Raw genomic sequence first — 24,120 nt, forward strand, 5'->3', positions numbered from 1 at the left:
GCTATTTTACTGATTGACAGGGAATGGAGTGCTGTGGCACCCTTAACGATTCTCAACTGCTTCAAAAAATCGGGTTTCGTAAAAGAAGATCAAGACAATTCGTAAATAATTATAAACCATCAGTGGTACCAGTAGTTGACAGCGGTGTGAGTTTTTCTTAATATGTTCAAGTGGATGACGCTGTCTCAGGATCACTAACCGATGGCGAAATTTTATCTGCGACAGATACGAATGAAAAGAGATGAAGACGACACATCAGAATCTTTGGCAGAGTTGTCAGTTAAGGTAGCAAGAGCCTCATTTGATAACTTACAAAGCTTTTGCTACAAAACGAAACTGATGAAATCGACTAGTTTGGAGAGAGGAACTAGAACAGCTTAGTCATTGGCTTCAAAATACTCTGATATGGGCTCCCGGACGTAGGAATATAGAGGCTTATGAGATAGCAGATGAACACTCAAGAAAAAGTTCGGCATTAGACATAGCAGAGACGCTGGCTGTTGCTATCCCTTTGAATACAATAAAAACATCCATGCTTCACGCGACTATGCTCTATGTACTACAAAAAAGAAAACTTGGCCATCGTATAACATCTAGAGGACGAATTGCCTTATGGACGCTCTCGCTCAAACATTTCACGTATTACTGCAACCTTTACAGGTCACTGGAAGGTAGGGTAATGATGCAGCCATACTTAACCTTCCTTTCAATCCCATCTGCAGAAATGGACATAAAAGTGGTAGTAAAACGGCGCTAGTCGCTAATTAAAATTATTCCAGTAGAAACACTCAACTAAATACTTCAACAACAACATTTCTATTTTAGCCAAACAATTTGTAAAGTATCCCACTGTGTGCCGTCGCGCATTGACTAGTTCGATTCTCTAGAAAGTCAATACGTATGATACATAGCTACAATGCATGTATATATATATGTAAATGTTTATTTGCCAACATGTTCAGGATTTTATTCGCACAATTATTTGTACGCAACTAACCATGCACTATATATTATATGTATGTAGGTATTTGGTTGTAAATTAGTTGTTGTCACGAAAATAGATTTGCGGCTGGTTTTGTTGACACGTTTTAGTTGGGCGTCTGAATCGATTCTTTTTGGTCTGGTGAACAGTAAAAGCGCAAAAATGTGCATTCGTCATGACGAGTTGGTAAAATGGTTTTGCATACCAATGAAATATGTAATATTTTGATGAGCAATCCTAATTTAAATTTGGATTTTAATATGATTTACAAAAACATGCAATGCTGCTGATTTAACATACGAGTACATGTGTGGGTATGTATGTACTTACAGTTAAGCGTTAAAGACTTGGTTATTTTGCTGTTTTATTTAGAATTGTAACTTACATATTTATTAGAGTTATTAAAATTTTGTGCGCAGAAATCATAAAAAAGCTATTCCTGTAAAATTTGCTTACATTTGCTTCAGAATTTTAATCACATTTTAAAAAGTCTTAAATAAATTACCCCAACAATATAGTTTAACATATAGAAAGTGGGGTGCCGGTAGAGGGGAGTGTTAAGAACTTATGAGTGTCGTAGTGATAATTTACGGAGTGCAGCGGCTCCAACATGGGCGTATATGAGCTGGATCATTGAGAAACAGACATTAGTAGTCGTTGAGCTTTTAGTGGCCAAAAAGTTTGCTTGAATAGGAAGCTCGGCAAGAGCCTGAGTTTAACGAGCACACATCGCGCGTTATTTGATAAGTATTTTGAGAATTGCTGACATTTTTTCCGAGCGATTGAAATAATAAGCACATGGCGTAATTTTTTTAAACAAATGCAAAGGCATTGACGCAGAAGCTCACTTTTAGCCGCATATCCTTACTTGGCCAAACTGAATGAGCCACATGATGGCTGTACGACGAGTCGCACAGTGTAAGGCGTGTGGCCAAATATACAAAAATGAAAGCGGTAACTTTAATACAATTGTTTGAGGAATAAATAAATCAGTAATCTAATTTAAAGGAGACTGAAAGCTTTTTACATTTTTTTTATTGCGCTTGCTAAATATTACCATTTATTAGAGCCAGTATCTAATTGAAGTAATTTCCAATGGCTAATAATGTGCGAACCCTTAATTTCTAATAATTTTTTTAGTGGCATCTGCTTTAAACATTTTCTAATTGCTGAAGAATTTGTTAGTTGTTTACTATTGTAATATTTGAATAAATTATGTTTATATTATTTTGTTATGACGCCGTTGCAGGAGCCCCTTCACGTGGTACCCTGCGACGTCAAAGTATCTGGGACGTCCTTAAGTGACGGAGAGTCCCAGATAAAATCTCTAGTAATATTCAAGCCAAGGTGACCGCCGTAGCCGAATGGTGAACCGAGTCTCGGTGAAAGACCAATAGCCAGAAAAAGTATTTTTAAATAGCGGTCGCTCCTCGGTAGACAATGGCAAGCTTCCGAGTGTATTTCTGCCATGAAAAAGCTCCTCAGAAAAAATATCTGCCGTTCGGAGTCGGCTTGGAACTGTGCAAGGTCCGGTACTCGAAGAGTAACCAACTTCAGACCGCTCGCGCAGGTGTCTGTTAGTTAGTTAAATGACATCCCAAAGTATTGTTAACAAGTGCGCGGAATCATTTTGCCGAAAAAACAAAATCAGTAATAGATTTCAAACACAATAGTGTGATTGCATTATATTTGGCTTAAAAATCACAACCAGCGATTGTTTGTGAGCTAGAGCATCTTAAGTAAATAAAGTTTTTGTTTATCGCACCATTACTCGTTACAATGATACTGGTAGCGAAACATCACCGAGGTGGTCATCAAAAGACTGCAACGTCACATGAAATGGTTCAAAACGTGAAGACGCGACTTGAGCGAAATCTCCGACGAAGTGCCAATCAAATGGCGAAAGAACTGAAAATATCTGACCGTAGCATCCGCCGCATACAGAAAAATGATCTCAAAGTCAAGCCTTACAAGATTCAAAAGAGACATGATCTCACACCAAAGCAGCAACAAGTCAGACCTGAGAGAGCGAAGAAATTGCTTCGCTTCGACGAAAGCGGTCAATTTCCGACGAGAAAATTTTTCAAACTGAGCAATTCGTAAACTCCCAAAACGATAGGGTTTATTTGACCGACCGTTCATACGAGAATATGAGTCATCGATTGGCCACCAGGAGGCAGCACCCGCCACAGGTAATGGTTTGGGCCGCTGTAACCGCAGATGAACGCTCTTTAATCGTTTTTATCGAGCCTGGCGCCAAGGTAAATGCGAAATATTATCGAAAAGTATTCTGGAGGTTGCTTTGAAGCCATGGGCACACAAACATTTCGGTGGACATTTCAACAGGACTCGGCACCGTCTCACAAAGCTCGAGTGAACCAAGATACAGCGCTCTCGATACCAGCTCAGGTAGGGGAACTCTCTGGAATCCTATCAGTACAGAACATTTAAACGACCTTGACTACGCCGGAAAACAAACTTAATGACCTAAGCTCCCAAGCCAAAAACGCTGGAATACAAATCTATGTCGGGAAAACTAAGTCCATGGAAATCAGCACCTTACTACTAAACTAGTTCACAACTTATGGGGAACCCATTCATAGTGTAAACAGCTTCACCCTTCTAGGAAGCCACATTACCCTGGACGGTGGAGCAAAAGACGATATCGATGCGAGAATAAAAAACCCAAAGCAGCTTTTGGAAGCCTCAAACAGATTTGATTTTCCAAACAACTTACAACGCAACAATCCGTCCTACTACAAGTGGCGCAAAAATAACCTTGCGATGTTTTTTGGCTCTAATTAAAAAAAAAATGAAAAACTTTGATTCTTCTTGTGGATTGTTTTTATTTGGTCTTTTCATTTTTTTTACATCTAGTCGAGAATATGATGTCATGTAAATGGCCGCTGTCACAGTTGTTTGCCATTTGAGCCCTTTTTATGGCATTTTCCATCACTTTGGCCAAAACTTCCGGCGATAGGTCCTCACATTCTTGACGGATATTGTCTTTAAGAGCTGCAAGAGTCTGAGGCTTGCTGACATAAGCCTGCGACTTCAAAAAGCCCCACAAAAAGAAGTCTGGAGCGGTCAAATTATCCGATCTTGCTGGCCAGTTCAAATCGCCAAAACGGGAGATTAGGCACCCGGAAAATGCACAGTGGCACGTGCAGTGTGTGCCATTGCACCGTCCTGTTGGGACCACATGTTTTCCAATCCCAATTCATCAAGTTGCGGCAAAAAGAACTCGTTAATCATTGCTCTGTAGCGCTCACCATTCACAGTAACCGTTTGGCCCGCGACGTCTTCGAAGAAAAAAGGCCCGATGACTCCTCCAGCGAAAACAGCACACCATACAGTGACTTTGAGCGGGTGTAATGGCACTTCGTGGGTTACACGCGGATTTTCAGTGCCCCAGAAGCGTAAATTTTGCTTGTTTACATACCCGCTAAGATGGAAATGGGCCTCATCACTCATGATTATATTTGATGAAAAATCATCTTCCTCTTGGTGATGATTAAGGATGGCTTGAGCGTATGTTAGACGCGATTGGCGGTCAGCAGCTAACATCTGATGAACCGTCTGGACTTTGTACGGAAACATCTTCAAATCCTGTACCAAAATTCGCTGTAAAGACCGTCGACTGATACCCATTTGCGTGGCACGTCGTCTGGTCGATGTCGACGGCGCTTCCATGACATCCTCGGCTACAGCAGCAATATTCTCTGCTACTCCGGGGTCTGCCACGCCTGGCAGCATCTCGTGTTGTGCCAGTCTCTTCGAGGCGAGCGACTAAACGTCGCAGTGTTTCAACAGTAGGCGTTGGACGGCGAGGAAATCTGCGACGAAATTAACGTTGCGCCAAAGTCACCGACCGATTATTGGTCAAATAAATAGTCAGCAATATTCCGTGTTCTGGAGCAGTGTAGCGTAACATTGTTTATTAACGTGTTTTTCGCATGTGTTTACTACTCAAATGTCAAAACAGAACTGACATTAGGGGCCAATCGCAAAATTTATAGCATTTTCTGATAGGAGGATTAATTTAGCGCCACCTGTTATATGGTTGTGAAACGTAGTTGGTGTCTGTATCTGCAACGCGGAAGCTGCAGACGTTTGTAAATCGATGTCTAAAAACAATTATCCATATCTGATGGTCCGATAAATGGATGTCAAACGAACAACTCTTCAATCGAAGCAGACAAAAACCAATTGACATTGAAATACGAGAGCGCAAATGGAATTGGCCATACGTTGCGCAAGCCAGCGACCGACGTAAGGTAGAATGGCACTGGAGTGAAACCCACTAGGGTCGCGCCGCATGGGGCACCCTAAAGGATTTTTAGAAATTGACGGATCTCTGTAATGGGCCCAAATTAAGACGAAAGCGAGAAGTAGACACCATTGGAAAAAAGTTTGTGTCGGCACTATGCGCCCTAAAGCGGAGAGATATCAACTAATAATAATAATATCGCCGTTATTAATATAAAATGCGGGAGTAGCGATTTTTATAAATATTTTACGTGAAGAAGTAGGCCAATCTTAATGATTGAAATTCTAAGCTTTTTACAATACACAAACTTTTATTTTTCACATAATTTAAGATGATGTGAACTATGATGTATCTCACATTAAAAATCTTAGATTTGAAAAAAACAGGCAATTGTTGTCGAAAATTGGCTGTATATTGGGAATTATAAATGGATCCCCTAAGGAAAATAATATATTTGCTGTATGCGAGACTTATTTTATAGGCGTCTAACAAAGACGAAGTTAATCAACAGAATGTATAAAAAATACCATTATGGTGCTAACTACAAATTAGAAAAAAAATTATGCCTTCTAGGCATACAAATCAATGTTTCTATTTCGTTATTTAATTCAATTCATTTCAGTCAAACGAATGTCCACTCGAAATAACTAACTATTCATATTTCAAGAGAAGAACCAACTCAATCAGCTAATTTATGTAATTCCGAAGGGGCTCTCATGAAGTCAACACTTTTTGTTTCTACATGCCGTAAGTTAGGCAGTGGGATATTGGAAGATAACCTTTTCAAGAGGCAAGAGCAATATACTGATATATTTAGAGCATTAGCTATGAAAGTCAAGCAATAAAATGACGTCATTTTAATGTAAAAACTTGCAAAGTGATTCACAAGAGGTTACCTAGGAATATATATCAACCTAAGATAGGCTAAGAGTGTCTCTCTATTATTTAAATACAGTATCCTGATCAAGCCGCAGCGAGACTCATATGGCGCTTTAGAGCATCTAAAGCGAAACGGAGGGAAATTTGCTGAACACTTTTCAACTATTTATGGCCTTTCTAACAAAGTATGACCTCCAAATAAACGCTGCTTCTTAATTCTATGTGGCTCCGAGTAATAAGAATAGGTTTTCTTACAACTTACAACAAGCGAGTTAGTTATTGCCGTTTCCATGATCGGTTCTACGTTACCTGAACAGCCCGGACTTGTATCCGGCCAAACACTGTCGCTGTTCCGTAAATAATATGAGGAAGGTTTATGTTGTTACAACAACAACAGTTAGTTATTGTATGATTAATATACAGGGTTGGCCATATTAAACTGACCCATTGAGTAACCCTATAACTTTTTACTGTAATTTGAAATCTAAGGTTTACGTCAACAAGCCAAAGACACTAGGCGCACTTAAGGCCAATATCCGACGGGAAATAGCCGCCATATCGGCCGAGACGCTGGCCAAAACTATGGAAAACGCCGAAAAACGGGCACATTACGCTATACGAGCTAAGGGCGACCACTTGCGCGATATCATATTCAAAAAGTGATGTAAACGAATCTCCTTGAACTAAATTAAATGTTTTTCACAATGAAACACAAAAAAATGTTTCTTTTCCATATTTTTTTAATAATCACATGGGTCAGTTTAATATGGCCAACCCTGCACATGACAAAGAAGAACTTAGCATCAAAATGACTCCCAAATCTTTAAATTCGCTAATAGAATCAAGCGCAGAGTTAATAATCTTTTGCGATGTATGAAGGGAATTAATCAGTTTAGAGATGGATATCTTGCAACGTTTATTAATGTTGATTTCTGACAAACCAATTACATGAATAGCTTATTAAGATCCTATTAAAGAGCTTCGGCATCAGAGTATATTTCAATTTTAAGAAAGTACTAAAAATTTAGTATAATAAAGTCGACAATCCAAAGGAAATGATAAAGGATGCATTAATGCATTAAGTAAAACTACAGTGCAACAAAGTGAAAACCAAATTTAGGCCCACGGGTGTCATAGTATTTTTCAAATAGCAAACACCACCGTGATCAAAAAGTTCCCGGAGCAATCACCAGGTGACGCTCTAATTCAACTGATTTGAGTTCTGTTTGTTTGCTAAGTTGCCACATCAGCGATTAGCAGTCTTACCAAAATTTTATTGCCTTTGCTTGAGTAAATCTATCTCTGTTCTGTTTTCGTTTTTATTAAAGTTTTAAAAAGAAAACGAGTGGCAAGAACGTTTTAAAAGAGATCGTGAGTCCATCGAAGATAACGAACGCAGTGACAGGTCGTCAACATCGAAAACTGTTTAGGTGAAAGAAAAGTGGATCAACAACCGCAAATTAACCATCACAGACATGATTTCCAAGGCCGAATCCGACCCAACATTCATCCTACGCTTCATTACTGGAGACGAGACGTAGATACGTGGGTTTATGAGTAGGGCACGCAATCCAGACATGAGGCGTGAGAGTGGAGAGCTCCAAAGAAACATGACCAAACATTCACCTGATATGGCTCACTGCGATTTTTTTGATCGAGTCAAAAAACCACTATGAGGATATGTTTTAACAGTTGAAAGGAAATAATGGAAAAGCGAAGGTAGCTCTGATGGTTATACCTAAAATATAGCTCCAGAAATATTTCGAGGGCTGGATCAGCCGCTGGCTGAAGATGTGGAGTGCTTGCAGACTATATCACTTTGAGTTGTATTTTGAATTTTCTGAACATTGAAAGTTGTTTACCAATTATTATATTTGTATAAGTAAATTTTCTTTTATTTTATGGCACCAATAAGTTTACGAGTTTTATAAGCAATTTTGATATTTCCACGGATTCTTAATTAGTGCGATAACCGCTTACGCGATTTTGGCCGAGCTTAACAAAGAGCGCCAGTCGATTCTTTCTCGTGCTAACCGGCGCCAATTGGATACACCAAGTGAAGCCAAGTCCTTCTCCACCTGATCTTTCCAACGCAGAGGAGGCCTTCCTCTTTCTCTGCTACCACCAGCTGGTACCGTATCGAATACTTTCAAAGCCGGAGCGCTTGTATCATCGGACGACATGACTCAGCCAACGTAGCCGCTGGATCTTTATTCGCTGCGCTATGTCGATGTCGTCGTAAAGCTCATACAGCTCATCGTTCCATCGTCTGCGATATTCGCCGTTGCCAACGTGCAAAGATCCAAAAACCTTCTATAGAATCTTTCTCACAAATAGCGTCGCTTTATCGGATGTTGTCATCGTCCAACCTTCTGCGCCATAAGTTAGGACGGGCATGATGAGAGTCTTGTAGAGTGTTAGTTTTGTTCGTCGAGAGAGGACTTTACTGCTCAGTTACCTACTTAGTCCAAAGTAGCACCTGTTGGCAAGAGAGATTCTACGTTGGATTTCAAGGCTGACATTGTTATCGGTGTTAATGCTGGTTCCTAAATAAACGAAGTCTTTTACAACCTCGAAATTATAACTGTCAACAGTGACGTTTTGCCCTCGTTCACCACCAAACCCATTCGCTTTGCCTCTTTATCCAGTTTGGAGAAGGCAGAACTAACAGCACGGTTGTTAAGGCCGATGATATCGATATCATTGAGCTCCTCCTCTTAGCTGTGGTGTACGTCTTTAAGTTGCCACAAATAGAGAGACCTACAGCTTTATGCCGCCTCCAAACGGCAGATGTTTTTATGAAACGATTTTTTATGGCGGAAATACACTCTGAGGTTTGCCATTGCTTGCCAAAGGGCGACCGCTGTTAGAAAAAAAATTGTCTAACATTTAGGTGTTCTGTGCCTCCCGTGGGTTTCAAAACCGGGCCAGACTGAAGGCTAATCACTCATAAACCCATTCGGCTACAGCAGACGCCGTTAGTAGTTATCACTATATGTTAATTTAAACTTTTAACCAACTATTTTAGTTGAAAGTTAGCATTTTCTATTGGTCAAATATCAGTAGAAAGGAGCTGTTATTTACTCAGATCGACGCGACGCCTGTGTGCACTCTTACGTGTATATTGCGTGAATGAATTTACACAAATTGCAAACGTACACTGATACCCATAGATTCTTTGCTATATTTTTAAAGCGTCAACAATTATTTTGCGATATTTTATTATTTGCTACAACTATGTATAAATACTTAACAACCTTTTCAGACGAGAAGTTAAAATATAAGTTTAAGGCTTGAATTAAATCAGAAGATTGAAGCAAATATTATTTTGGTTTACTGTTGCCTTTTAAAATCATTTTACTATTGGTCCATTTTATTGAGCTCCTCGTCAACTTTTTATTATTTACATTTGATACTTTTTATTAGTCCTCGTTTGCTGTTATTACTCGTACCAACTTTATAACCTCATCGGCGTTTCATAGTATCATTGCATGGAAAAATTAACAATATAAAAAAATGGAATAGAGTAATAGGCAAAATCCTCACACGTACCGGAAAGATCATAAAAGATTATTTGTCGAAGGCGCTTCCGATTGTTTGAGAGTGTCTGGCGACGCAAAAACCTTCGACGAAACTGCAACACACATACAACAGACAATGTATGCGCAATAAAAGAGCGGACAAAAGTGTAATAGCGGTGGTGGTCGCAAAATACGTGCTCCACATCATATAATTCTTCTTTTTTCTGTTTTTTTTTAAGAAAGCATAACAGGAGTGACGGTAGAATTTGGAGCTATTGCCGTAAACATTTTGGCAGCTGGATACAATGCCTCTGTAATTGCGACTACCAGCGCAAGGCAGTCAACTATTTTTCCAATTCCATCAGTAGTGGCAGGAATGTGGCAGCTAATAAAAAGTGGCTCACGCCAGTGAATGCTACCAAATGAGTCGCAATATGTATATGTCAAAGTTGAAGAAGAAGTTTGTTTAAGTATAAAATTGAATAAGAATTAAAGCTAGTAGAAATCCGTACCTCGTACTAAAGGTGTGCAGGTAATCAACAATTTACTTATTTGCAGGGCGAGACCGCGTAGGTCTCCAGTAGGGAGTGTTAGGTCTTACATACGGTTACACAGGAAACTATAAGTATCCCTAATAAAAATGTGGTTTTATGTGAACTGTTCATTTATAATAGATGTTATCTTTATATTATATTTATATTTGCTTCAGGCTACAGTTCCGTTTCGATTGACGAAGTTCGCGGCTATCTAAAATATTATATATTATTGGGAAAATGAGCCCGAAAAAGAAAGAAATTTCCATTGAAACATGTTTATATAGTTCCATTCCACTTCTTACTCAATCTGAGGTTTTATAAGGCGTAATAGCCCTTACAGTCTCAAATTACTTTTCACTTCTTTTGTTCGCTTTAGATTAGAATATGCAAGAGATAAATCTTGAACATCTACATTTTGAGGTCTTGAACACCTACAAAAGACGTTCCTTAAATATACTCTCAGATCGTTAAAATTCTCAAATCCTACCCCTTCCTTATGCGTTTAATTTTAGTTAACTTGAAATCTCTAGAAACTAAAAGGTATATACTCTCACTCTCACTTCAGTGTAATTAATTGCTCATTTCTACTACGGAGTATTCTCTTTCATACCCCTACTAGATCCCTACGCAGCCCTTATCCATTCTTCTTAAATTGCTTAACACGAATTATGCGCGGAATGCTCCTATTGCCCGCGTCCTAACAGAATTCACTGAAAGCTCGAGTTCTGTTCCGCTTAACTTTTCGGTATAAAAGAAGGAATTTTATTAATTTCTGAAAGTTTTTCTCTTATATTTTTTAATTTATGTATTTATTTAAGCTCATATCAGTTTTAAGTGATCTGTAAAAACTATAATATTATTCTATTTTAGACATGAAATAAACGAAATTAATTGAAATGAATTTACTACAGGGTACTTTCTTGCATCCATACCTGTATAAAAATTTATTTAGTTTAAAAAATCAAAGCATGTGCAAATAAACGAAAATTTGCTGGTAATCTACCCTCGTCAAATATTTAGTGACACAAAAGCAAATATTTAGCAATAACAATGCATGTGTTTTCGCCACATTGATGGCCGAATTTGTTGCATAGTAGAATGTCTTTTCTTCGTTGTCAGAGCAACCAAAGAATGCCTTCAAAAGTTTAAGATTCCTTAAGTTACTTTACTTTATGTATGTATTTCCTACGTTATATCGATTATCACCCGCAGGCGCGTCCTTCAATACATAACTGTTTTTATACACACCCAGCAAAGGAATCGGTAGTACTAAACATGTGTGACAGGATCACGACAAAGTCCTATTTCTTCTAAGCACAAATAAGTAGTGGATTATTAGTCAGCAGTAGACAGCATTAAGGAGTTTAGTTTGCCGCTGGAAAGTTGTGAACTGAATATTTATCCATAAAAGTCTGAACTGTATTCAGCATCCAGCTTTAAGTAGCTGCAGTTATTCTAAAAAATTCAGCGGAGTATCTCTCTTGCCTCGGTAGGCAATGGCAAGCGTTCGAGTGCATTTCTGCCATGAAAAAACCTTCTCACAAAACATCAACACGCGCACCACAAATTGGAAAAAGAGGAGCTTGGCCACCAACCAACAAATGACATAAGCGCCAGTTATATATAACTATATATATATTTGTAAATATTATATATCTCTCTCGCCAGTAAGTACTACATTGCACCCTCCGTTGAGAGTATTCGCTGTTGTGTCTGGTGTTGATGGCAGAGCAAGAAAAAGTCTTTCTTTGCATCGAGTAGATTAAATGGCGAAATAAGTAGAAGGGAGGGATTCAATTTTTTTTTTATTTAAAATATGCTTGCTCCAGGGACAGGGAAAATATACCTAAATCGAATTATTTCTGAAATAAGTATGACTATGTCTACTTTCAATTAAGAAGTTGAAAGCTGGATTTTTAGATTGTAGCTGTTGTCCACTAGGGGTTTCACCTAGACTCATAGCCCCCGTGGGAAACTTGTCCAATGGATTCTTGGGCAACTAATTTTTTGCGAAAACTTTATGAAGTGACTGCAATTTACTTGCCGGCGATGACGCACACAATTCCGACCCAGTAGAAGATGACCCGATACCGCCAATCGACGATAATTTGGACGTTTCACCACCTAGTCATGCCGAAGTCAGAGTTGCCATTCAGCGGCTCAAGAATAACAAAGCGGCTGGCGCTGACGGCTTGCCCGCTGAATTGTTCAAGACTGGCGGCGATGTGCTGATAGGGAGCATGCATCAGCTCATCTGCAAAATATGGCTAGCAGAAAGCATGCCCGACGATTGGAATCTCAGTTTCCTTTGTCCTGTACTGAAGAAGGGTGACCCGACGATCTGCACCAACTACCGGGGCATCAGTCTTCTAACCATCGCTTCTGTCTAGCATCCTATGTGGAAGACTTAAGCCGGTTGCCAACACACTGATCGGGCCTTATCAGTGCGGCTTCAGAAGTGCTAAGTCCACCATCAACCAGATTTTCACATTACGCCAAATCCTGGAAAAGACCCATGAAAAGCAAGTCGACACCCATCATCTCTTTGTCGACTATAAAGCTGCGTTCGATAGCCCGATAAGGGATTGCCTGTACGCCACCATGTCTGAGTTCGGTATACCAGCGAAGCTCATACGGCTTTGCAGAATGACGTTGAGCAACACAACCAGCTCCGTCAAGGTAGGAAATAACCTCTCCAAGCCATTCAGTACCGTTCGAGGTTTCAGACAAGGTGATCCACTGTCATGCAACCTCTTCAACTTCGTGATGGAAGGGGTGCTCCGAAAAGCAAATGTGTCCAGCTCCTTGCGTACTCCGATGACATTGACATTATCGGCCGCTGTAAGCGAGATGTCACGATTGCGCTTTCTGCTATCGAAAAGGAATCATCCCGAGTGGGTCTGGCAGTGAACGAGGGTAAAACGAAGTATATGCTGTCTACAACGCGGAACACACGGCTTGTAGGAACGCACGTCATTGCGGACAACTATACTTTCGAAGTTGTGCCAGAATTTATTTATCTTGGCACCGCCGTTAACAGCAACAACGATATCAGCCTGGAGATCAAAAGGAGAATCACTCTTGCTAATAGGTGTTACTATGGGCTAAGTAAGCAATTGAGTAGTCGAGCCCTCTCTCGCATGACCAAGCTGACACTTTAAAAGACGCTCATCATACCCATGTTGCTTTATGGCGCAGAGGCATGGGTAGTGTCACAAAGCGATGCAGCCGCTCTTGAGGTGTTCGAGAGAAAAGTTCTTCGTAAGATCTTCGGTCCTGTGCTCGTTGGCGAAGACTACCGTTCAAGAATGAACCACGAGCTGTATGACCTCTACGCCGACATTGACGTAGTTCAACGCATCGCCATCCAACGCTTGCGTCGGCTAGGGCATGTCGTGCGTATGGATGAAGAAGCTCCAGCAAAGAAGGTGTTCGAGGGCGAAGTCCAAGGGAGCCGACGCAGAGGAAGACCATTGCTCCGGTGGAAAGACCAGGTGGAGGAAACCCTATGCTCGCTTGGTGTACAGAATTGGAGAAGGCGCGCGCGGAGCAGAGGCGCCTGGAGAGAGCTAGTGAGGTCGGCCGTAACTCGGTAACGGGTTGTTATGGCCACCTACATAAGTAAAGTAAGTTACGAAGTGACGGATATCTTTCTATCATTTCTCTATTTCCAAATGCTTTCTAAACTCTTAAGATGATTCTCTATGGGCTACATTCCATTGCATTGCATCAGCGTTTACTAAGTACTTGTACATATATTATGCCCTCCCTCGATAATAACCTGAGAGCTCTGAAAGTGAATTGCCAATTTTTGCTGGGTTCATACCTCTTCCACTTACTTTCCACGTTATTGGCGCACGTATTTCGGCAGTTTTTCAAATTCAATTGCTTTTAATGTCGGCGTCAGCACAGCTGCATGTTTTTCTAACCCAGCTGAGTTTCAGTAAATAAGGCAAATAAGTACTTTCTGCTCAGTGTGCCTCCCTTTACGTGCTCACATGTGCGCCCGCTCATGTGTCAAAACGAAAACTGGTCGAAAAGAGCAGCAACCGCTCGATTTATGTTTCACGTTACAAAAATTATTAGTTTCGGTTTCAAGTTGCGGTAAAAGTTTTTACTGTCTAAAGTTTTTATTACATTTTTTCAGGACACTGCGCTGTTTGTAAGAAACCTTGGAACGTGTGCAGCGTAAATGAAAAACTTTCATTTGTTGAAGCTTTAATGTGTTGCATGTCAAAAAACCAATATATACTACATACAAACATACTTATATTATGTGAGAAATCAATGGAAGTGCTCCAAAATAAATGAGAGCCAAGATGGCCCATACTTTAATAATAAAAATATGATTGCCCACTTACGAGCCCGCCGCATTCGGTCCGGGTGAAATTAAAAGCAAAATTAGTTGAAAATTTACTCTCTCTTAGAATGTCCTTACCGCACCTAAGCTGTGGGTATCTTATAAGACAGGAGCATGGAAGAGGTGGGCAGAAAGATTCCGTTAAAAATATTCTGCAAGCCCATCATTTTTTATTACATCTTTTAAAAAAGTGCTGCAAAGTCAAATGAGATATATGAAAGAAATTATGCCAATAATAAAAAAAAATTTCAAGCAACCACAGATGAAATTTCTTATCCAGTTTTGAGGCGGAGATCTTTATTACTTATCTAAAAATAAAATAAGCACTTCATAACATTAGTCTTCACAGCAAATTTTCCAATGAGGGATCCACTGAATTGGGAATTTTTAGACGCAGTATAGAGAGAGATACCACAAAGTTATCTTCCAGTAACCGTGAAGTGCGAGGTCTTAACTCCGTCGCTGTACTTTCAGGCGTTGCTCCTTCCAACTAATATTTGCTGCCATGGATGAAATTTACTCTGGCTGATCAGCATTTTTACTCTTATGAAGAAGTAAAACGAATAATCGATTCGTGAATCTCGCCAAAGGAGTTACTTCGGTGCGGAATTCGTGTACTGCCCAAAATATGTTGAAAAGGGGCGGCAACCGACGTACAGCATTATGAAGCGCTAATATGTAAAACGATTTAAAAGAACGACTTAGATGTTGGGGGAAAAACGGTGCAGCAAAGTTGTACACCAACATATTTTTTATAGATGCCTACAGTTAATATGAAGGTCAAAATAAGACCAATCCATGTTAGGCACGAGTAGCTTTTTTATACTCATTTTTATTATTTATGTTTTTATTTTTACAAGCAATACATACAATTGTTTTTTTCTTTCTTTTGTTTTTTGTTCCGTTTGCAGGTTATTTGAATTCTTTGACATTCATAATGGATACAAATAACACACAACAGCGCGTTAAACTGTACTTGTCAACGATCAAATATTATGTAGTGAATTATGGCACGGTGCACTAGACAGGGCTAGTTTATTACTGACAGACATGCCAAAACATTGCTATTCGGAGAGCCACGGGATGCCTCCTGATGTTCCCCCCCCGACACCTACATAATTAAGCACAGATGCTCCCAGTCAAGGAGTACAACCAAATGCTCAGCAAACAGTTTCTACTCAGGTGCTACCGTAGGTTTCCCCCCTGTATACACCTGCTAAAACCTGAGCTGCCTCCCAGGCATGTCAGGAGGCATCTCTTCAACTATTCAACAAGATCCAGGACAAAACTAACCGACAACTACTGCACCGGACAGTGCTTAGACATACGCTCAAAATGCATTCATCGGGAGACACATACCATCTTCCTAAACTCCCGACCTCTGAATACCGTAATCGGAGTCCAACCACCACCCACAGCAGATGAAGAGCTTAAGCTACTCCGGAAGAGCTTAATCTACTCCGGAAGAGCTTAATCTACTCCGGAACTTTCGCACAATTACTGGATAGTGTAACAGACCAAACTCCTACCTATCCAAAATTTACCCCGACATGCCCAACATATGTGTATGTCCAGCTTGTGAAAGCACTCCGCACGATACTAACCACCTTTTCACATACCCCATCAAACTTATTCACTTAACACCTCTTTCCCTTTGAACCCAACCTGTCGAAACAGCAAGTTTCCTGGGCCTACCGTTAGATGAGCGAGACGAAGACGACCGGTAACTACATTGCCCTGAGTTTAGTAAGCTGTTACAACAACAACATACAGTGAATTATTGCCAATATTTTAGTTCAAGATCAGCTCCGACAGCTTTCTGAATTAGGCGTTTGATTGATCAGTTTGGGAAACAAGGTTCAGTACTATCAGGTGTTTTGAAGTGAAAACTTCTTTAGAATCGTTGGGAGTAATTTGAGACTCGATGAAACGAAAAAGCGACACTCTTGGCTACGAAGCGTTATATGTTGATATACATATATATATGTGTGTGGCTGCGTACTGCTGAGCCACGCTAGTATAGTGAGTATTGTAGTATGTATACTACACTGCCTATTACTTGCTTTGGTGTTTAGTTCAAGCGTCATACGTATGTATGTTTGTATGTATGCTAGTACGTATGTGTGCGCGCCTGCGTATTACGGAGCCACGGTGAGCGAGAAGGCATTATGTATACCTATACTACACTACCTAATACTTGCTTAGACCAAGCGTCCTACGAATGTTTGTGTGTATGTTAGTACGTCTGTGTAATATACGCGTTACGACGCTCATAATAGCAACCGCGTGTGCTGTATTGCTTTCGTATTTTTATATTCGTAAATATTTTAATTTTTTAATATTTACCGCAATTGCAGGCGGTATTGCAATATACCACAATCAAAATGACGGTGCTCGTATTGTAACTCCACAGATAGATCTCAATGCACAGCAACTAGAATCACTGTCTGTTCAGCTCTCTAAAGTGGGAGAAATATGTGCAAGCGAAACCAGATTGAGCAATGGAAAAACAGTTTTCATTGTGGCAATTTATATTTCACCGAATCAATCAATAAATAGCATCACGGAATTCATTCACGAAAATTTAATAAAGTATACACCAGAAGTATCGCGGATACTTAGAAAAGATTACGATAAAGTTCCAATGATTTTAAGTGGCGATTTTAACGTAAATTTTGCATTGGACACAGCGGTTCCTTTAATTGACTTTCTCAATACAACATTCAATTTAAAAATGTGTAACAATCGCACTGAATCGACAATACGATCGAAAACAACAACTGACGCGGTATTTCAAAGATATGTGGACAACATCGAAACCAAAGCATTTGTATCATATTTTAGCTATCATAAGCCACTCGTATGATTTGTTGAAATTGAAAACATTGAGGATGAATAATAATAAAATGAAGAAAATAAAATATGAACTTTATAGCAATATTATAATGAACCTATAATTATCCCGCTCTTAATGCTGCTTTCGTCTCATTCTCTCTCAGTTTGTTTTACGGAAGGTTTCACTTCTATCGCGTCTAACCGTTAGACTGGTATTTTTTTTTTAAGAGCTTGAGAACTTAAAATGATAATGCAAAACAGAAATAATGTTGAAATGAATTTTTTTTATCTGTATTGCAAGTTCCGCCGTCTTGATGGAACCAAATGGCGTCGATTTCTAGCTGATTAATTTTTGGAAACAAACATTCAGTCAGCATGGCTCGATAGCGTTTACCATTCACCGTAACGGCAGTTGCTTCTTCATTTCGAAAGAAATGAAGACTGTTGATGCAGATTTATTTAGTTCAAAGTAAATTTTCACAATTGGGAATATGTAGCCTCTAAATGTATTTTCTTCTGCCTTCTTGAGGACATATATTCCGCAATTTATATAAGAACTAAATGTCAAAGAATTCTCGGTATTTTTAAACTCAGCGAAAAAATCACGATCTCACGATTTGTATCCTGGTGCATTACTTACAACATCAACTATTTCAGTAACGACTTGTGAATTGTCTGCTTATGCAATAAGTTTGATCTTTCATGCTATGGAAAGGCTCCTTAATCTAAATGCAAGGCCTTTTAAAAAAGTAACTTCTACTTTTGTCCAGTTTGTAATTTGAATGGCCCAGGAAATATTCAGCACGTCATTACCTGCCCTGTCTATACAAATTGTCGTTGTGAACATTTTGGTGAAAAGCATTGGATCCCTTAAATATAAACATGATTTTGAATGGTAGTGATTATAAAGCTCTGTGCGAATTCTTAGATAGCTGCCTCAAATACATTTTATTAGCTTAGCTTTTGATTAGTAATGTTGAAAAAAAAATGAAAAATTATAATAAGAACTATTAAATAACTATGTTCCAAAATAATCTTTTTGTTTATTCCACCGACTGGCAACATATGTTATAGTCGTACGTTCTGTTATTTATTATTATGCCATTGTATTTATTTACTTATTTGAATTTAATATGAAATAAAGGACATGAAACAACAACAATTTGGGTTTTCTGGCGGTGATTGATTTCTGGTGATACGTAAAGCCTTACTGGACAGAAGTGTTAAAATTTTTTTCAATCTCAGCTGTCAAACCATAGTTATCGATGTCTATAGTTCTCAAGCAGCTAAAAAACCGTCGATACAATTACTCCCTTGTAGCCATAACCAAGTTCGTACTGGTAAATATTATAGAAAATCGATTTTTATTTCAACTCTTTAATAAAAAGTTTCACTACCCGATACCTGCTTTAAATACAATATTAACAATATTTATGTTCAGGCTAGATAAAAATCTGTCCAAATGGCATGAGAAATAAGTGCGCTATAATATAAAATAACACACAAAATTCGAATTATAAATATTATTGTGATAAAATAATTATTCATGATAAAATAAGAATTAAGTTAAATATTAATTACTAAACGCTCAATGTAACTCTAATCTATGTCCACCAGTGTCATCTAAAAGTATGCGTACAGCTAAGCATACAACTGTACTCGTCCACCAACACTCTTACGTACAATTCAAAATTGTGTATATATGTATGCATAAGTAAAGGTGAGCTTTAAAAATTCTGTACTTACCTTTTCTTCTGATGGCTGTCAAAGGCGATATTAACCGGCACATCCAATTCCAGATCCTCAACATCATCGATAGCTTTGGCAATCGTTTGGAACTTGCGTGCGGAACAACGATTGCCTCCGTTGCCAACCCCGAACCTACTCTCCGCTAAACTATTAGTTAACACTCCGTCAAAGGCGTCTGCGGCAGTGGCAATTTCCGCACCAACAAAATCACCCGACAATACTGCGCTCACAACGAGCAGGAGGAAAGTGGGTCGTGTCACTACAACCCGTGGGGTGTACGCAGTTCTAACTGACGGCATTTTGGACGGATACGACCTTCGTAATTTCAGTGCGAATGTTCAAATTAGTGCAATGCTTCGTTCGCAAGTGTAATTTATGCGCTTTGTGAATCGGTAAAATTGCATTTAGTCACTGGTTGTACAAAAAGGCAGATTAAAAAAATCGAATTGTTCCGCATCAACAAGCAAAAAAGGCAAGTTTCTGCCGGATTAGGACTGCCAATTTCAAGCCCAGCATTTGTCGTCAATTAGATTTGTCAAACATAGTGTGTGTGTGTGTGAGTACGTGTGAGTGTGCCAATCGCTTTTAATTGCCAACAATTGATTGGGCGGCTGTCAAATGGTGGCATTGTCCAGTTTTTGACAACTTCTTTTGTTAGCATTGAATTGCTGCCAATCAGCGAAAATCGAATGCATTTCCACAAGCTCCCTCTGTTACTCTTAGCTCTTTTAAAATCAAGCTTTGAAACGTTTTGGTTTTTTTTTTGTATTCTAGAAAGTGGGCAACTGATGATAATTCCCCGAATTGTTAGATTAACTAATTGGCTCCACATGCAAATTGGCTTCCGAAATTCGAATTGCTCGAAATATTTAATTGGCCCTTTTACGTTTTAACTGGCAAATGGCAAACTTTGCTGCAGCGAGCAGAGATGCAGAACGGTATCAAAAAACCAAAAAACGGTATAATAAAAAACAGAAAAAAGTGTGAGGGCGGAATACCAATCTGCAGTTCCACAAACTGAGCAAGCTCAATTCGGAATTCGATTTGAATTAATTTACTAAACTTGCGAGCAATAAATTTTCCACTGAATTTAAAAGTTTTTAACAAATTTGATGCGATCCACTAGGGCTCTGTGCTGCGCGCACTTGCAACCGTTGATTTTATTAATACAGTCTGTACATAAAAACGTGCACTTGTACAGGGTATCCGGTACCAGAATTAGCTTTTAAATTTAAAGTTTTCCCAACAGCTGAGTGTATGAGGGGTGGGCACCACGTTAGCTTAGTTATTGGTCCGGGTCATTTAGTCAAAGGACGGGTGAATAACGCGCTTTAGCAATCGAAGCGTATTTCTAGCCCAATGATTCGTGTGCAATTCACTCAAGTTACAATATTCGTCGCTTATATACCACAAGTGAAGATTTCATTCGTTCAAGCGTGTGAAAGTTCTAGGCAACAAGCCGACGGCCGGGGCTCAGCTGAATATCGAGAACAAACACAAATATTGTACTCGTCAGTCCGTGCGTAAGAAGCGAGACTTCCAAAACCTATTGTTCATGAAATATAAAAGCTTCGCGTCTTGAAAATTCAAATCGTTCAAGCGCTGGCGCCTAACAATTACAATTTGCGTAAAAAGTTCTGCGAGGTAATATTGAGGCAATTTCGTACGGTAAACACCATCTTTTAGAGTGATGAAGCCCATTTTTGTTTAAATGGAAGTGTAAATAAGCAAAATTGCCGTTATTGGTCACCTAATAGTGACCTAAACCCACTATTAAAATATCAACAGTCTCTTCAAAGAGACTGCCTTGTCAAGAAGTGGAATAATTGGACCATATTTTTCTGAACATCGTCGAGGGCAAGCAATTTCTGTAGGCGCAGTATGTTATCGGCGCTTCTTGAACGAATATTTTTGGCCCATAATGAGAAAACATCTTTCCCACATCCATGGCTTCAGCAAGACGGCGTCACGCCGCACACTGCCAAAGACACAATGCCGATATTGCGTGATTTCTAAGAACTGATTTCCTAAGAACTTTTTTCTGTAACTCAGAAGTAAAGTCTATGAAACCAAGGGACCATCTCTAGCGAGTGGCACGGAGTACGGATACCAGATTCCAAAAGTATATCCGACATAACGGCCAACATTTAGTGGAAATAATTGAAAAAAAGTTCCATTTGTCTTCTTTACAATAGTTTTTGAAATAAACTTTTATAATCACTAATTATTTTTTAATTTATCTCTTAATTCATAATACTACTACCAGACACCCATGTAGACACATATGTAGATAACTTTCGTAAAGGAGGGTTCTTTGCTTCATTTGGAACAATAAATTAATCAAAATGTATCAGTATTTGAAATTTGATTTGAAGGCAATTCATACTTCCAAGAGAATTATGAAACTAATTTCCTAAACATTAATTTTTTTTTACAACTTGAAATAATTTCACTCAAGCTCAAGAAATGTATTTTACTTGTACTTACATAGTTTAAGAGATATCAACTATTTAATGCATATGCACATGTACACTTTAAAATAACAATACTGAAATAATGGACAATTAAGATAAGCTCCTTGTCTAAGCAGCGGCGCACCTGAAGCTCAGACAAACGTCCAACGAAGGAAGTGTTCGCCAATTGTAGTACAAGAAAAGTATAATTATTTATTAATTATTGAAAAGTATTTGAATCTGAACTGTGTAATTTATTTTTTAATCGAGAACATTGAGATGTTGTACTCTTCAAAATGCGTTCAGAATTAAAATATAATAATAAACACAAGTCTTGCAAGGCAAAGCAAATGGAAATGCTGAGCAGACTAATTGCGAACATCGGTGGATCAACCCACAGTAAAATAAGGCTGATCATGGCCATCACAAACACACTACTTCTGTACAGCTGCGAAATATGGGGAGATGCGCTAAACTGTAAAACCAAGCGCAAAGCACTGGAGGCTGTACAACGAACAGCGACACTCAGAGTAGCTTCAGCCAACCGCACTTTTTCAGGAGCTGTTTCTGTTATCAACGGGGCGATACCTATCGATCTCATGGTCCGGAAACGAGTGGATGCGTGGAGTTCTAAGGAAAAACACTACACCACTAACGCCGCTTAACGGAAATGCCAAACCATGCAGGAGTGGCAAAGCCGATGCGATACTAAATCGAGTGGCAGATGGACGCCGTAATGGGTAAATGGATTCAAACTAACTTCGGGGAAGTGGGCTATTTCATGACTCAGTTATTCTCAAACCACGGACACTCCCGGAAATACCTATACCGCAGCCGCTGTAGCCGAATGGCTTGGTGCGTGACTACCATTCGGAATTCAGAGAGAATATAGGTTCAAATCTCGGTGAAAACACCAAAATTAAGAAAAACATTTTTCTTATAGCGGCAGGCAGTGGCAAGCCCCCAAGTATATTTTTGTCATGAAAAAGCTCCTCTTAAAAAAAACATCGGCCGTTCGGAGTCGGCTTGAAACTGTAGGTCCCTCCATTTGTGGAACAACATCAAGACGCACACCACAAATAGGAGGAGGAGCTCGGTCAAACACCCAAAAAGGATGCAGGCGCCAATTATATATATCTTAGCCATATATATATACAATATATATGGGTAAGATAAGGGACTCCAGGTGCATTTATTGCGAAGCACCGAACGATGACGCCGAACACACGTTCTTTAATTGCGACAGATGGCTGGTGGGGAGAGATGCTCTGAGGGAGCAAATTGGCAACATCGCGCCAACCAATGTGATCTGCAAGATGCTTGAACGCGACGATAACTGGAATGCGGTTAAAATACACGTTGAAGGCGTATTACAGAGAAAAAAGGAAGACCTGGACGCAGTACAACAAAGCAAAGCAGACAGAGACATAAGAAGACGAGCCCAAAGCATGAAACTGTCTACAAGCATGGTGTAAGTAATGCAGAACGTGGTCCCGGGAAAAGAGTCTCCCCAGAAGAGGATGAGGAATTGTTTTAGTGGCCACACCACCCGACTCAATAGACGACGCTCGCTGTAACTGCGAAAGCATTTTGAAGTAACTCAAACAATGTTGCGCTATGTTTATGTCGTCGTAAAGCTCATTCAGCTCGTTCCATCGTCTGCGATATTCGCCGTTGCCAAAGTGCAAAGGTCTAAAAATCTTCCATAGAATCTTTCTCTCAAATACTCCAAGCGTGGCTTCATCGGATCTTGTCATCGTGCAACCTTCTGCGCCATACGTTAGGACGGGCATGATGAGAGTCTTGTAGAGTGTTAATTTTGTTCGTCGAGAGAGGACTTTACGGCTCAGTTGCCTACTTAGCCCAAGGTAGCACTTGTTGGCAAGTGAGATCCTACGTTGGATTTCCAGGCTGACATTGTTATCGGTGTTAATGCTGATTCCTAAGTATACGAAGTCTTTTACAACCTCGAAATCATAACTGTCAACAATGACGTGGGTGCCGATATGCAAGTGCGCCGACTTTTTGTTTGATGACACCATCCTCGTTCAATACCAAATTCATTCGCTTTACCTCTTTATCCAATTTAAAAAGGCAGAACTAACAGCACGGCTGTTACGGCTGATGATGTCAATATGTTGAAAGTTGATCAGTAACTACAAATTAACCATCAGGGAGCTGGCAGAGTGCTTGACCATCACTTATGGATCGGTTCAGGGTATTTCAATTTGGATATGTGGGCAAAAGTTGGTTTCTGCAAAGTTGGTTCCAAGGGACCTGAATATCATTCACAAACGGGAATGTGTTGATATCTCCAATGACATGATTTCCATGGCTGAGTTCGCTCAAACATTAATATCATCCTTACCTGCACGAGACGTGCAGGAAGGATGTGAAAGGAAGTAATGGAGAAATCGTAGACGATTCTGATGACTATACCAAAAATGGAGTTCGAGAAATGTTTCGAGAGCTGAATCAAACGCTAGCATAAGTGCGTTGCAGTTTACGGGGTGTACTTTGAAGGCGTTAATATCA

General features: G+C 39.5%; 1 protein-coding gene across 3 annotated transcripts in view; it reads right to left on the reverse strand.

Annotated features, from left to right (window-relative positions):
- LOC129245517 (uncharacterized) overlaps nt 1-24,120 on the reverse strand; it is a 100,658-nt gene that overhangs the window by 60,815 nt on the left and 15,723 nt on the right. For all 3 annotated transcript variants that reach the window (XM_054883715.1, XM_054883713.1, XM_054883714.1), the window contains exon 2: nt 19,130-19,543. In XM_054883715.1, coding sequence (XP_054739690.1) covers nt 19,130-19,431 — 302 coding nt within the window. In that variant the 5' untranslated portion in view covers nt 19,432-19,543. The remainder of the gene's footprint in view (nt 1-19,129; nt 19,544-24,120) is intronic.

Source organism: Anastrepha obliqua, chromosome 4, assembly GCF_027943255.1.
Source record: "Anastrepha obliqua isolate idAnaObli1 chromosome 4, idAnaObli1_1.0, whole genome shotgun sequence".
NCBI lineage: Eukaryota > Metazoa > Arthropoda > Insecta > Diptera > Tephritidae > Anastrepha > Anastrepha obliqua.